General features: G+C 40.9%; 1 gene segment (V, D, J or C); it reads right to left on the minus strand.

Annotated features, from left to right (window-relative positions):
* Positions 1-13,924: 13,924 nt before the first annotated feature.
* Positions 13,925-14,746, minus strand: LOC123386303. The segment is given in 2 exon segments: positions 13,925-14,533; positions 14,633-14,746. Coding segments are annotated over 2 exon segments (588 nt in total).
* Between the last annotated feature and the right edge of the window lie 344 nt (positions 14,747-15,090).

The following is a 15,090-nucleotide window of genomic DNA, read 5'->3' on the forward strand; positions in this document are numbered from 1 at the left end:
AAAAACTTATATGTTTTGGAAACTAACCCTGAGGATATGTCATTTACAGATATCTTCTTCCATTCCATAGGTTGCTTTTTTGTTTTGTTGATTGTTTCCTTCACTGTGCAGAAGCTTGCTATTTTGAGGTAGTCTCTCTCTATATATAATTTTCTTGTATTGTATTAATGTAAACTCAAGTCTGTTAACATACAGTGTAGTACTGATTTTAGGGGTAGAATTTAGGGAACCATCGCATACATATAACACCCAGTTCTCATTTCAACCAGTGCCCTCCTTAATGGCCACGTGCCATTTAGCCCACCTCCCCCACTTCCCCTCAGTTTGTTCTCTGTATTTAAGAGTGTCTTCTGGTTTCCTCCCTCTCTGTTTTGATTTATTTTAGTTTTCCTTTCCGTATGTTGTGTTTCTTATATTCCACTAATGTGTGAAATCATAGGATTTTGACTTTTTCTGACTGACTTGTTCCCCTTAGCATAATACACTGTAGTTCCATTCCACATTATTGTAATTGGCAAGATGTCATTCTTTTTGATGGCTAAGTAATATTGCATTATATATATTACCACCTCTTCTTTATGCTTTCATGTGTTGGTGAATATTTGGGCTTTTCCACAATTTGTTTTTTGTTGATAAGGCCGCCATAAAGATTGGGATGCATGTGCCCCTTCGAATCAGCATTTTGGTATCCTTTGGATACCTTTGGTATCCTTGGATAAATGCAATTGCTTGATCACAGGATAGTTCCATTTTTAATTTTTTGAGGAATCTCCACACTGTTTTCCAGAGTGGCTGCACCAGTTTGCATTACCATCAACAGTGTGAAAGGGTTTCACTTTCTCTGCATTCTTGGTGACATTTTGTGTTTTCTGAATTGTTAATTTTCGTCATTGTGACAGGTGTGAGTTGGTGTCTCATTGTGGTTTTGATTTATATTTCACTGATGAAGAGTGTTGTTGAGCATCTTTATTCGTGTCTTTTTGCCATCTGGATGTCTTCTTTGGAAAAATATGTATTCATGTCTTCTGCCCATTTCTTCACTGGATTATTTGTTTTTTGAGTGTTGAGTTTGGTAAGTTCTTTATAGATTTTGGATACTAACCCTTTATCTGAGATGTCATTTGAAAATATCTCCCCCCATTTTGTCAGTTGCCTTTTAGTTTTGTTGATTTGTTCTTTGCTGTGCAGAAGCTTTTTATCTTGATGAGATCCCAATAGTTTATTTTTGCTATTGTTTCCCTTGCCTCTGGGGACACGTCTAGTAAGAAGTTGTTCTGGCCAAGGTCAAAGAGGTTGGTGCCTGTGTTCTCCTCTAGGATTTTGATGGATTCCTGTCTCACATTTAGGTCTTTCATTCATTTTGTATTTATTTTTGTGTGTACTGTAAGAAAGTGGTCCAGGTTCATTACAAGTTCATGATGCTGTCCAGTTTTCCCAACACCAGTGGTTGAAGGGACTTTTTCCATTTGATAGTCTTTCCTGCTCTGTCAAAGATTAGTTGACCATATAGTTATGTGTCCATTTCAGGGTTTTCTAATCTTTTCCATTAATCTATGTGTCATTTTTTGCCAGTATCATCCTGTCTTGACGACTACAGCATTGTAATATAGCTTGATATCCATAATTGTGATGCCTCCAGGTTTTTTTCTTTTTCAAGATCTTTGGTTATTTGGAGTCTTTTGTGGTTCGATGATAATTTTAGAGTTATTTGTTCTAGCTCTGTGAAAAATGCTGGTAGTATTTGACAGGAAATTGAATTATTTGCATTGAATGTCTAGATTGCTTTGGATAGTATTGTCATTTACCAATGATTTTTCTTTTATCCATGTGCATGGAATATTTTTCCATTTCTTTGTGTTTTCTTCAATTTCTTCCATAAATGTCCCAGACATTTCAGAGTACAGATCTTTTACCTCTTTACTTAGGTTTATTTCTAGTATATTATGGTTTTGGTGGAATTTTAAATGGGATTGATTCCTTGATTTCTCTTTCTCCTGCTTCGTTATTGGTGTATAGAAATGTAACAAATTTCTGTATGTTGATTTTGTATGCTGCAAATTTACAGATTTATTGGACCAGTTCTAGCGGGGTTTTTTTTTGGTGGAGTCTTTCAGGTTTTCTATATATGGTATAAAATTCAACTCCAGAAATGAATAATCCTATTAAAAAATGGCCAGGAGACATGAATAAGCATTTTTCCAAATGCGACCTACAGGTTGTCAATAAACACATGAAAAGATGTTCAACATCACTCCTCATCAGGGAAATATAAATCCAAACTACAATGAAATATCAACTCACACTGGTCAGAAAGTCTGAAGTCAACAGCACAAGAAACAACAGGTGTTGGTGAGGATGCAGAGAAAGAGGATTTTTCGAGGTGCTGGTGGGAATGCACACTGGCACAGCCACTATGGAAAACAGCATGGAGGTTCCTTAGAAAGCTAAAAATATAACTACGTTACGATAGAACAAATGCACTACTAGGTATTCACCCAAACAATACATAAATACTAATTGAAGGGAATTGTACCTCTATGTTTATAGCAGCTATGTCACAAACAGCCCAGGTATGGAAACAACCCAGCCCAAGTATGCATTGATTGATGAATGGGTATAGAATATGTGGTATATCTACACAACCCCGTCCACGCACACTGGAATATTTCTCAGCCGTAAAGGAATGACATCAGACAGTTGTAAGGACATGGATGGGCCTAGAGAGTATTATATTTACTTAAATAAGTCAGAGAAAGACAAATATATGATTGCATCCATATGTAGAATTTAAGAAACAACAAATGGGCAAAGGGACAAATAAGAGAGAAGAGGCAAACCAAGAAATAGGCGATTTTTTCAATGTTCACTTATTTATTTAGAGAGAGAATGGGAGTGGGGCAGAAGCAGATGGGAAGAGAATCCCAAGGAAACGTCGTGCTGTCAGTGCAGAAACCAAAGTGGGGCTCGATCTCAGGAACGATGAGATCAAGACAAGAGCCCAGATCAAGAGTCATGGGCCTAACCCATGGAACCACGTAAGCACCACGCAACAGATACTTAACTATAGGGAAAAAACTGATGGTTACCTGGGGGAGGGTGGGTGGAGGGATGGGGAGGTAGTTGATGGGGATTAAGGGGAGCGCTCATAATGAACACTGGGTTCTGTATTGCAATGTTGAATCACTATATTTTACACCTGAAACTAGTATTACATTGCATGTTAACTAACTGGAATTTGAAGAAAAACTCAAATAATGTATTTATAGTGCCTGCAAATGGCCATGTTGGTATACAGCCCATGAAGAAACATTTATTGCAGAAAATATACTACCAGAAAGAATACCTATGAATATTTGAACTAAGGTATGTTCTTTTCCTTTCCCATCCCAGATCAGCAAGTGGAAACTCCAGTGCAAGTAACTGGGACTATAGGCATGTGCCACTGAGCCTGGCTGCAACCTCCCCTCCAGACTGTTGTAGCCAATACACAGGATTCCCGGTGACCAGCTCCTGTTCAGAGGACTCTTTCCCAGAGGGACAGGATGTCAGTGACCCTAAGCTGTTTGCTGTTGAGGCCAAGCCCCAGCAGGTGCCACTGAGATATGCGACTCACTCATTGTTGGCAGCCCCACTCCCAGGAAGGAAGCTCTGCCCTGGGCACAGTCCACTAGGGATACTGGGAACGTGATCACCCCAGACCTGACTTGTATGGCAGGAGTCTCATGCCACCAGGACAAGCAAGCCACAAGGCAGTGAAGCTGCCAGCCACCCCTAAACAGAGCCCTCAGTTTCCAAACTGTTTGGAATCCTGTTTGTCCCTGACACCCCCTGCAGCTGCAGACCTTTGCCCAGAGTATTACCCAGGGTAAGGGGGAGATGGAGCAATCCTCTAAATCAAGGAACAAATCTGTTCCTATAGAACTGACTTCATTTCCAGCTAAGTGTGAGGAAGAATCTGGGCCTCATGTTGTGGGAGAGTCAGGTGCAGGAGACCAATAGTTTCAGTGGAGGATTCCTAACCTACTCCTGCTCACCTGCAGGAGAGAGCCAGAGCCAAGGACAGTGGAGGGAACAGCTCCTGTCAGAACACGTATGAGATTATGGCCTCAACAACTCTCTATTCAGAGGAGTCCGAGGTTGTAGGGTTCAGTCTGTGGAGACTCCATACATCAGAGGGTGGTTGAACATAAGAGTGCTCTCAAATGAAGCAGAGTATCTCATCATGTGGTTTGGGAAAGAAAGAGATAAGGAATGCCCAACCAAACCACTGTCACCATGGTCTGGCTGTGTGAATGTCCCAGGCCACACCACCTCTGTAATTATGGGACTACCACCCTTCCCTCCACATCATGTCTTGAGTTTCACCTGGTTTCAGGTGTGCATCAGTAGTGTCACATTTCTCTGGCAAAGCATCCCATTTATGGAAGTTTCGTAGTTGGTTTATTCCTTTATATTTAGAAAGATTTTGCCTTATTCTGAGCTTCTAACGCTAAGAAAGATGCTATAAATATTTACACACCATTTATTTTCTGAGCATGGGATTCCATTTTTTCAGGGGCAAATACTCAGGAGTGGTATTTCCAGGTTACCGTTTATGTCATCCATGTATAATTTCATAAGCAACAGCCAACGGTTTTCCAGAGCTAGTGTTTATTTGTCAATCCTTCCTGCATTGTTTGAGGCCCCACGTAAGCTGGATACTCACCTGGATGTTGCTGTCAGTGTTGTTTTTATTCCTGAGCCATTGGGATGTGTGTACAGGGCATCTTTTGCGTTCTTGTTTTTTTTTTTTTTAATTTTTTTTTTCAACCTTTATTTACTTTTGGGACAGAGAGAGACAGAGCATGAACGGGGGAGGGGCAGAGAGAGAGGGAGACACAGAATCGGAAGCAGGCTCCAGGCTCTGAGCCGTCAGCCCAGAGCCTGACGCGGGGCTCGAACTCACGGACCGCAAGATCGTGACCTGGCTGAAGTCGGACGCTTAACCGACTACGCCACCCAGGCGCCCCTTGCGTTCTTGTTTTGAATTTCCCTGACAGTCGATGGTGTGAAGAGTCTTCTCCAGTCCGTACCTAATGTGTCTATAACCTCAAGGATAGGATGTCTACTACACAAGGCTGTGCTTGTTTTAGGGCGGTTTGTTTCCTTTTGACTGTTGAGGGCTCTTAGCATATTCAAGATGCAGGTCCCTTGGTGGTTATGCAATTTGTGAATATGTCTCTTACTCTGTAACTTATCTTACTATTGGTATTCATGTGGGCAGATAAGCATATTTGATTTTCACAAAGTCTATTTATACTATTTCTTTTTATGGGTGTTGTGTTCTTAGCTATAGTTTTCATTTTTTTGACGATTGATTGCTTGTGACTAATATTTTTTTTAAGATGTTTATTCTTTTTTTTAACGTTTATTTATTTTTGAGACAGAGAGAGACAGAGCATGAACGGGGGAGGGTCAGAGAGGGTCACAGAATCTGAAACAGGCTCAAGGCTCTGAGCTGTCAGCACAGAGTCCGACGTGGGGCTTGAACTCACAGACCACGAGATCATGACCTGAGCCGAAGTTGGCTGCTTAACCGACTGAGCCACCGAGGTGCCCCTAAAATGTTTATTCTTGATAGGGAGAGAGAGACAGAACATGAGCGGGGAAAAGCAGAGAGAGAGGGAGACACAGAATCTGAAGCAGGCTCCAGGTTCTGAGCTGTCAGCATAGGGCCTGACAACGGGGCTCAAACCCTCAAATCGTGACATTGGGACCTGAGCAGGCACCCCACTGATTTCTTGACTTACAATGTAACTAAAAGTCTTGTTTTTTTCTGGTTTCTCTCAATGTTGACTTGTTCCCTATTTGGTCTCTGGTGACTTAGAGTTTTGTCATTTGTTTTTAAATTTATAGACTCTAGCAAATCATTTTCGTGGCATGGTTTTTCCTAATATATGGAAATTATGTGGAAATATATGAAATTGAAGTTCAAATTTCCCAAGAGTTGCCATTCTGTGTCTCTTTGGCCAGACTGCTCATCAGATTTGGTAGATATGCTCCTGGGGTCCAAAAACACGTTTACCTTTTCAGGTGGCGGGCGTTCTATATGTCTCAGGAGCCGTTGAGCTCTGTGCACACAACCGAGTTCTTGACACAATTTTTCCTTCGCAATTCTATGTGAAACCCTCAAAATCCATTTTTTGCATTGCCAAATTTAGACAGTTCATGAATAGAACACATTGAAGCTCTTGTATCATTTCCTAAAATTATTTTACTCTTGCGTGTTGGGACTATAATTTTTCTTCTTCCTTCCAAGGGGAGCTCATATCTGCATTTGTGGAATTCTTCCAGGCTTCTCATCTCTTAATACTTTTCCAACGTGCTGTGCAGTTTTTTTTTACTAAATGAATACTTAGGTTTATTTGTACTGTACCACATTGGGTGATAGGAGTCGTGAGACAGGCTGCATCATATGGGCTTTTTTTTGTCCCCTTGTATGTTATCTGTCATATTGAATGTTTATAGAACATATAGCCCCTCACTTTCATGAACCACTAACAGGAAACATGGTTCTCTTCAAGAGACAGGAAAGGAAGACAAGGAAGCTGAGACAGCAAGTCGGGGAAGGAAACCCAGAGCTTCTCAGGAAGCGTCAACTGTTCACACTTTCCAGTTCTGCAGATGTGGGTCCCTGCTGAGGCCCAACCTGGGTTCTTGTGCAGGTGTCTGGACAAGCTGCCCATGATGTGTGGGCACAGTGGAGTTGGGAAGGGCAGCTGTGGTTTGAATTCCAGCCCACCTGGCACTGCTGTGAAAATTCATGAGTATGTTAATTTATGTCCACCATCAAGCAGGGATATAATGAGTAAATGCAAGACGTTAGACTCACTACCGTAGATTCCATGTTCATGACAATTTGTGACAACAATTCTCCCTTTTTTCCACTTGTAAATTTTTTAAGTTTGTGTTTAAATATTTGTTAGTTAACATATTGTGTAATATTAATTTCAGTAGTAGAATTTATTGATTCATCACTTACACTAACACCCAGTACTCATCACAACACGTGGCTTCCTTAATCCCCAACACCCATTATCCCATCCCCCACACACCTGCCCTCCAGCAACCCTCAGTTTGGTCTCTAACCTTAGAATTTTTTTTATGATTTCTTGCTCTTTTACCCCTTCCCCTAGATCATCTCTTGCGTTTCTTAAATTCCCCATATGAGGAAATCATATGGTGTTTGTCATCTTTGACTGACTTACTTTGCTTAGCATGATACCCTCTAGCTACATCAACATTTTTGCAAATGGCAGGATTTCATTCTTTTTTATGACTGAGTAATACACCATTCTAGACATATAGCAGATTAATCACAGGTGGACTTTTGGTCTCTTTCCTCAGTTTGTCTGTCATGGTTAATGCTGCTGTAAACATTGGGGTGCATGTACTTCCTCAAATCAGAAGTTTTGTATGCTTTGGATGCATTCCTAGTAGAGCAATTGCTGGTGTGTAAGGTTGTTTGATTTTTAGTTTTTAAACTGTTTTCTGGAATGGTCCTGGCCCTTTGCATTCCCACGAAGAGTATAAAAGGGTTCCCTTCTCTCCTCATCCTCATCAATATCTGTTGTTTCAACAAACAATGTTGTTAATTGTAGCCATTCTGACGGGTGTGTGGTCATCTCTCACTGTAGCTCTGATTTGTAATTCCCTGATGATGAGTGATGTTGAGCATATGTTCGTGTGTCAGTTAGCCATGAATGCTTTGTTTGGAAAAGTATCTCCTCATGTCTTCTGCCCATTTCTTCACTGGATTCTTTGTATTTTGGGTGTTGAGTTTGAGAAGTTTTTGTAGATTTTGGATAGTAAGCCTTTATCAGATATGTGGTTTGCAAAAACCTTTTTAATTTCTGTAGAATGCCTTTTAGATTAGTTGATTGTTTCTTTAGCTGTGCAGAAGGTTTTTATTTTGATGAGGTCCCAGTAGTTCAAGTTTCTGTTGTTTCCCTTGCCTCTCGAGACACGTCTAGTAAGAAGTTGCTATGTCTGATGTCCAGGAGTTTGCTGCCTGTTCTCCTCTAGGATTTGATGGTCTCCTGTCTCACATTTAGGTCTTTCACCCATTTAGATTTATTTTTGTGTATGGAGTAAGAAAGTGGTTCAGTTTCATTCTTCTGCATGTTCTGGTGCAGTTTTCCCAACACCCTTTGTTGACAAGGCTGTCTTTTTTCCCATTACATTGTCTTTCCTACTTCATCCAAGATGAGTTGACCATACATTTGTGAATCTATATCTGGGTTTACTATTCTGTTATCTTGATCTATGTGTCTCTTTTGTGCTTGTAGCTTACTGTCTTGATAAGTACAGCTTTGTAATGTAACATGAAATCCATAATCATGAAGTCTCCCATTTCTTTGTGTAGCATAGACATTTCAGCACTCCTTGCTCTTTAAATCCATGAACATTGAAGGTGTTTCCATTTCTTTGTGTCATCCTCAGTTTCTTTCACCATTTTTAGAGTCTTCTGAGTATAGATATTTTAACTCTTTAGGTATCCTATTATATTTGGTGCAGTTGTAAACGGGATGGATAGTTTTTTTATTTTTCTTTCTGTTTCTTCATTATTGCTGTGTAGAAATGCAGCCGATTTCAGTATGTTGATACTGTATCTTGTGACTTTGTTGAATTTGTGTATCAGTTCTTGCAATATTTTGATGGAGTCTTGAGTTTTTTATATAGAGTGTCATGTCTTCTGTGAAGAGGGAATGTTTGACTTCTTCTTTCCATCTTGAATGCCTTTATTTATTTTTGTTGTCTGTTTTTGAGGATAAGACTTCCAGTGCTGTGTTAAGTACAATCATGAGAGTGGACATCCCTCTTGTGTTCCTGACAGTAGAGGAAAAGGTTTTTTTTTCCCCACTGAGGATATTAGCTGTGGGGTTTTCATGTACGGACTTTATGATATTGAGGTGTGTTTCCTCTATCCCTTGATGAGGGTTTTATCAAGAGAGGATGCTGTACTATGTCAAATTTTTTTTGCATCTATTGAGAGGGTCATATCATTCATATCCTTCTCTGATTGATGGTATGTATTACATTGATTTACTTGTGACTATTGAACCACCCTTACAGCCAAGGAATAAATCCCACCTGGTCACGTTAAAGGATCCTTTTAATGTATTGTTGGATTCAATTTGCTTTTTTTTTTAATTTTTTTTCAACGTTTTTAATTTATTTTTGGGACAGAGAGAGACAGAGCATGAACGGGGGAGGGGCAGAGAGAGAGGGAGACACAGAATTGGAAACAGGCTCCAGGCTCTGAGCTGTCAGCACAGAGCCCGACACGGGGCTCGAACCCACGGACTGCGAGATCGTGACCTGGCTGAAGTCGGACGCTTAACCGACTGCGCCACCCAGGCGCCCCTGCAAGTATTTTCTTGACTATTGTTGCATTCTTGCTCATTAGGGCTAGTGGCCTATAAGTCTCATTTTTAGTGGGGTTTAATCTGGTTTGGAACCGTGATCATACTGATCTTATAGAATGAATTTGGAAGTTTTCTTTCCATTTCTATTATTTGGAACAGTTTGTGAAGACAGGAATATTCTATTCTAGTTAAATCTAATATTTGACACTCTTCTTAAATATCTGGTAGAATTCACCTGTGAACCTATCTGGCCCTGGATTTTTGTGTGTCAGTAGATTTTTGATTAATGATTCAATTTCTTTTCTCATTATCAGTCTGTTCCTGTTTTCTATTTCTTCCTTTTTCAGTTTAGGTAGTTTACATTTTCTGGGAATTTATCCATTTCTTCCAGATTGCCCAATTTGTTGGCATATAAATCTCCAAACTATTTCTCATAGTTGTATTTCTGTGGTGTCAGTCGCGATGTCTCCTCTCAAATTCTGATTATATTTACTTTCGTCCTTTCCCTTTGTTTTTGCCGAGTCTGCCCATGGGTTTATCATTTTTATTTATTCCTACAAAAACAAACTTATAGTTTCATTCATCTGTTCTACTGTGGTTTTTTTTTTTTGTTTGTTTCTAAATCATTTATTTCTGCTCTAATCTTTTTTGTTTACCTGTTCCTGCTGGCTTTAGGGTTCATTTGGTGTTCTTTTTCTAGCTCCTTTAGTTGTAAAGTGGTTGTGTGTTTGAGACCTTTCTTCTTTCTTGTGTTTGGCCTGTACTGCTATATATTTCACTCTTCCATCAACTTTGCTGCATCCAGATGGTTTGTAACTGGCATGTTTTCATTTTCATTTGCTTCCATGTATTTTTTATTGCTTCTGTAATTTCCTGAAAATCTCATTCCGCTTTTACTACAATGTTCTTTAACCTAATAATTGGTGGTGTTGCCCAAATTTTTCTTGGGGTCGACTTCAAGTTTCATAGTGTTGTGGTTTGAAAATACGCATGGAATGATCTCAGTGTTTTTGTACTTGTAGAGGGCTGATTTGTGACATAGTATGTGATCTGTTCTGGAGAATGTTCCATGCACACTCAAAAAGAATGTGTCTTCTGGTGCTTTAGGATGGAATGTTGTGAATATATCTGTTAAGTCCATTCAGTCCATGTGTCTTTCAAAGCCATTGTTTCCTTATTGATTTTCAGCTTAGATTGTCTTTCCATTGTTGTAAGTGGAGTGTTAATGTTCTCTATTATTACTATTGTCTATTATCAATGAGTTTCTTTATGTTTTTTATTAATTGAGTTATATATTTCAGTGCTTACATTTTTGGGGTATAAATATTTAAAGCTTCAGATCTTCTTGTTGGATAGACCCCTTTATGATGATATACTGCCTTCCTGATCTCTTGTAACAAACTTTGGTTTGAAAACTAGTTAGTGTGATATGAGTGTGGTACTACAACTTTCTTTTGACGTCCATTAGCATGATAAATTGTTCACCCTCCCCTCACTTTAAATCTACAGGTGTTTTAGGTTGAAAATGAGTCAATCGTGTGCAGTGTATAGAAGGATCTTGTATTTGTTTTTATCCATTCTGGTATCCTATGTCTTTGATTGGAGCATTTTGCCCATTTACATTCACAGTAATTATTGATAGATATAAACTTAGTGCCATAGTATTACCTCCAAAGTCATTGTTTCTGGAGATTTTCTGTGTTTATTTCTAGTCTTTGTTACTTTTAGTCTTCCTTTCCCACTCAAAGGGTCCCCTTTAATTTCTCGCAGGGCTGATTTAGAGGCCTGAACTCCTTTGGTTTTATTTGTCTGGGAAATTCTATCACTCCTTGTATCTGAATGACTGCCTTATGGAGAAACTATTCTTAGCTGCAAAATTTTCAAATGCGCATGTTGAGGATATGATGCCACTCCCTACTTGCATGAAGGTTTCTGTAGAGACATCTGCCATAGTTTTTTTTTAATCTTCCCTTGTTAGTTAGCAACTTCTTTTGTGTTGATGCTTTTATGGTTTTTCTTTATCTGGATATTTTGCCATTTTCCTATGATATGTCTCAGTGTTGGCCTGCCTTTTTTTTTTTTTAATTGTATTTTAATGGGTGTTCTCTCTGCCTCCTAGATGTGGATGTCTATTTCCTTCCGCAGCTTGTGGAAATTTTCACTATAATTCACTCAGCTAAAATGTATTCCACTTTTTCTCCCTCTTACTCTTTTGGGACTCCTTTGAAAAGAATGTTATTACAGTTTATGGAGTTGCTGATTTCCCTAAGTGTATGTTTGTGATGCAATATTTTAATTTTCCTCTTCTTTCCAGCTTCATTTCCCCCATAATTTTATCTTCTATGTCCCATCCTCATTCATCTGCTTCTTTCAGCCTTGAGGTCATTATGTCCAATCAGTTTCACATCTCGGTACAACATTTAAAATTTCATCCTGACTAATTTTTAGGTATTTTCTGTTTGCAGGAAGGGTATCCCTCATGTCTCATATATTTTCCTCAAGCACAGCTGGTATCCTTATGATACTTTTTGAAAATCCTGTTTCATTATGAGAGTTTTTAGAAATTGTTTGAGGCACATTAGTTTATGTGTTTTAATTATATCCCTCACAATGACCTTTTATCGTTTTTTCTTTTAGGATGAATTCCTCCATCATGTTGTTGTCTATGTCTCTGCCTTCTTAAGTGTTTTAGAAAATCCCGTTATCTTTTCTGCTTCTAGAGTAGTATCTTTATTGAGAAGTGTTCACATACTGTCCAGGGCCTGACACTCCATGAAGCATTTGTTTTATGTTCCGTGGCACTGTGCTGTCGTGTTTTGGCTGCTCTGTTCCTCAGGACAGTCCTCTGCAGATTTTCTCCTTGCCTCCAGTGGGGAGTGTTGGACCTTGTGCCCAGTGTTATGAGTTTTCACTAGGTGAGTTTGGTCTGCTTGTTAAAAGAGGCTAATTCCTATCTCCCCTAGAGTTGAGCATATGCCTCACTGTATGATCAGCTGACTTGGTGCTTGTGGGGGTTTACGATGGTCTTTGGACGAAGGGGTGCAGTGGTGGTCTGGTTGCCAGGCACTCTTTCCTAGTAAGCAAGCACTTGATGGGGGCTGGAGTAGGTGGAGCTTGGTCTTAGTGGCTCAGCTTCCACTGGGGATGCTGTGCTGCTGAGTGAAATCTGTCCATCCTGATTGGTGGGAGGAAATACTGGCATCAGCTCCCTCTCTAATCCCTGGAGTTGGATTTCCCAGCCTCTCCTGTTCAAGAAGCCCTCACACAGAGAGAACACTTGTGGGTCCCAGGCTTCTGTCAGAATTGCTTTCACCCTGTCTGCGTCTAAGCCATTGGCCCATCTGGTGGCACAGGGCTCTTATGTTTTATCTCAGGAGCTCAAGCTGGGTTTGAAAACTCCAAACTGTATGAACTCAATATACAGGGACCCCACTGATCCTCTGGGAGAGGGTCTTGATGTGCTGTGCCTGGAGCTGGTTTACCCCAGATGGGCAGTTGCATGAACACTAGGGCTTGGAGTACATGGTGAAGAACAACCAGAAGGCAGCGTCCAGCTAGCTGCTCTCAGAAGAGGCTCCTGTGCTAATGATCAGGGAATTTTAATGGGGCCTGTCAGCTCTCCTGTCCTATGAGAGGCAATGCCCTGTCTCCCAAATGCACTCCACGAAGGGAATTGTCTCTCCCCATGTGACCCAGGGGATACTAGACCACAGTTCCCCTTATGGGCCTCTGCCCTCCTCCACAGGAGCACTGCTGTGCCCACCAGACTCCACCCCAATGATGGGATCGACTTTTAAATCTTCAGTCTTTGAGCTCCACGTTTACAGGAGGTTGACTTGTCATGATTAACTTCATGGGTTATCTTGACTGCATCATGGGTGCCCAGATTCACCACGGTTTCTGTGGATGTCTGTGATGTGTTCCAGAAGAGATTGGCATTTCCATCCATGGTTTCTTTCTTCCTGGGCACCACCCATTCCATTAAGGTTGTGACTAGAATCTGATGCAGATGGGGGACGAATTACCTCATTTTTACTTCCCATGTGCTTGTTTAAACTGGAATATTGGTCTCTTCTGGCCCTTTTTCTGAGAGTTACATCATCAGCTCTCCATGTTCTGAGACTAGACACTAGTTCAGAATCAGACAAGAATTACATCACTGGTTTTCCTGGGTCTTCAGCTTGTGACAGTATATCATGGACTTCTCAACATATTTAGTTATGAAAACCAATGACCTTTGGGTTGTGTTCCTCAGGGGAATCTTGACTAATACATGGAGATTGTTTGTCTCTCATTTCGAGTAATTGAATAAAGCTGTAGATCATTTAAAGTCCTGTGTAGCAAAGGGCTATGAAGAAAGTGTCACATTGTTTGACTGGGACAAGGGCTGGGTTAGGATAAGGAGGAGCTGTGGGATCCTGTGGTCCTGGCTGCACAGGGAGCGCATCTGGGAATCCTGTAAAGGTGCAGCTGTTGTGCCTCAGGAAATCTGTAATTCACTCATGTGGAGGGACTGGAGTAAGCAAGTGCAAACAACTGTGTCTTTGTGCACATTAGTCTAGTTTCCCTATGACAACCCAGTTGCTAATCCAGAGAGTTAATAGGTAAACACAGAAGCATATAACCAGGGAGGCTCCCTGGGGAAACTGCTGTGTGGAGAGGAAGCCCCAGACCCTGACAGGAAACCTGCCTGTAACCTCCATCTGCACCTGCGCCTGGGAATACAAAGGAGAATTGTGCATAGTGTGCGCCCCCTGGTGGTGCTGATCCCCTCCTGCAGGGAGGTTTGTGTCTGGGTCTGCAGTGATGTCCCTTCACTGTTTCTCTGGCACAGTAATATATGGCCGTGTCCTCGGTCTTCAGGCTGTTCATCTGCAGATACAGCGTGTTCTTGGCGTTGTCTCTGGAGATGGTGAATCGGCCCTTCACGGAGTCTGCGTAGTATGTGCTACCTCCACTACTAATTGCTGAGACCCACTGCAGCCCCTTCCCTGGAGCCTGGCGGACCCAGCTCATCCAATAGCTACTGAAGGTGAATCCAGAGGCCACACAGGTGAGTCTCAGGGAGCCCCCAGGCTTCACCAGGTTTCCCCCAGACTCCACCAGCTGCACGTCACACTGGACACCTGCAGACACAAGACATCTTGGTCAGGAAACTGTCACACATCCACTGTTTCACTCATATCCGTTCACAGACTCAATGTCCCTCGTTCATCATGAATTACCTTTTAAAAGAGCAACCAGGAACACCCAGTCCAGCACAAACTCCATGGTGAGGTGTGTGTGTTCTGTGCTGATCACAGAATGGGAACACCTGGGACTCCTGGGGCTGGGGCTCGTCTCCCAGTTGTACGGTGGGGCTGGGTTGGTTTTATCAGCACAGAGAGGGCTTCATTTGCATGCCTTCTGACATATATATCAAGCTGCAGACTTAGATTTGATTCTGTAAAAGTGAATGACAGGGTAGGGACGCACTTCAATATTAGTTTGTGTGGATGGTGGTGTGAGAATATGAAGAATTCTTTTTTATTCAGTTTTGGATTTTTACCTTTATTAATGGAGGCTTCGGCATAATCTTTAAGAAATATTTACCTCAACAGCATGATCGCGCATTTTCTCTTACAATATTTTAATTTTTTAAATTTTTAATTAGTATTTATTTTTAGTTTTAAAAATTAACATC

This window comes from Felis catus, chromosome B3 (assembly GCF_018350175.1).
Source record: "Felis catus isolate Fca126 chromosome B3, F.catus_Fca126_mat1.0, whole genome shotgun sequence".
Taxonomy (NCBI): Eukaryota; Metazoa; Chordata; class Mammalia; order Carnivora; family Felidae; genus Felis; species Felis catus.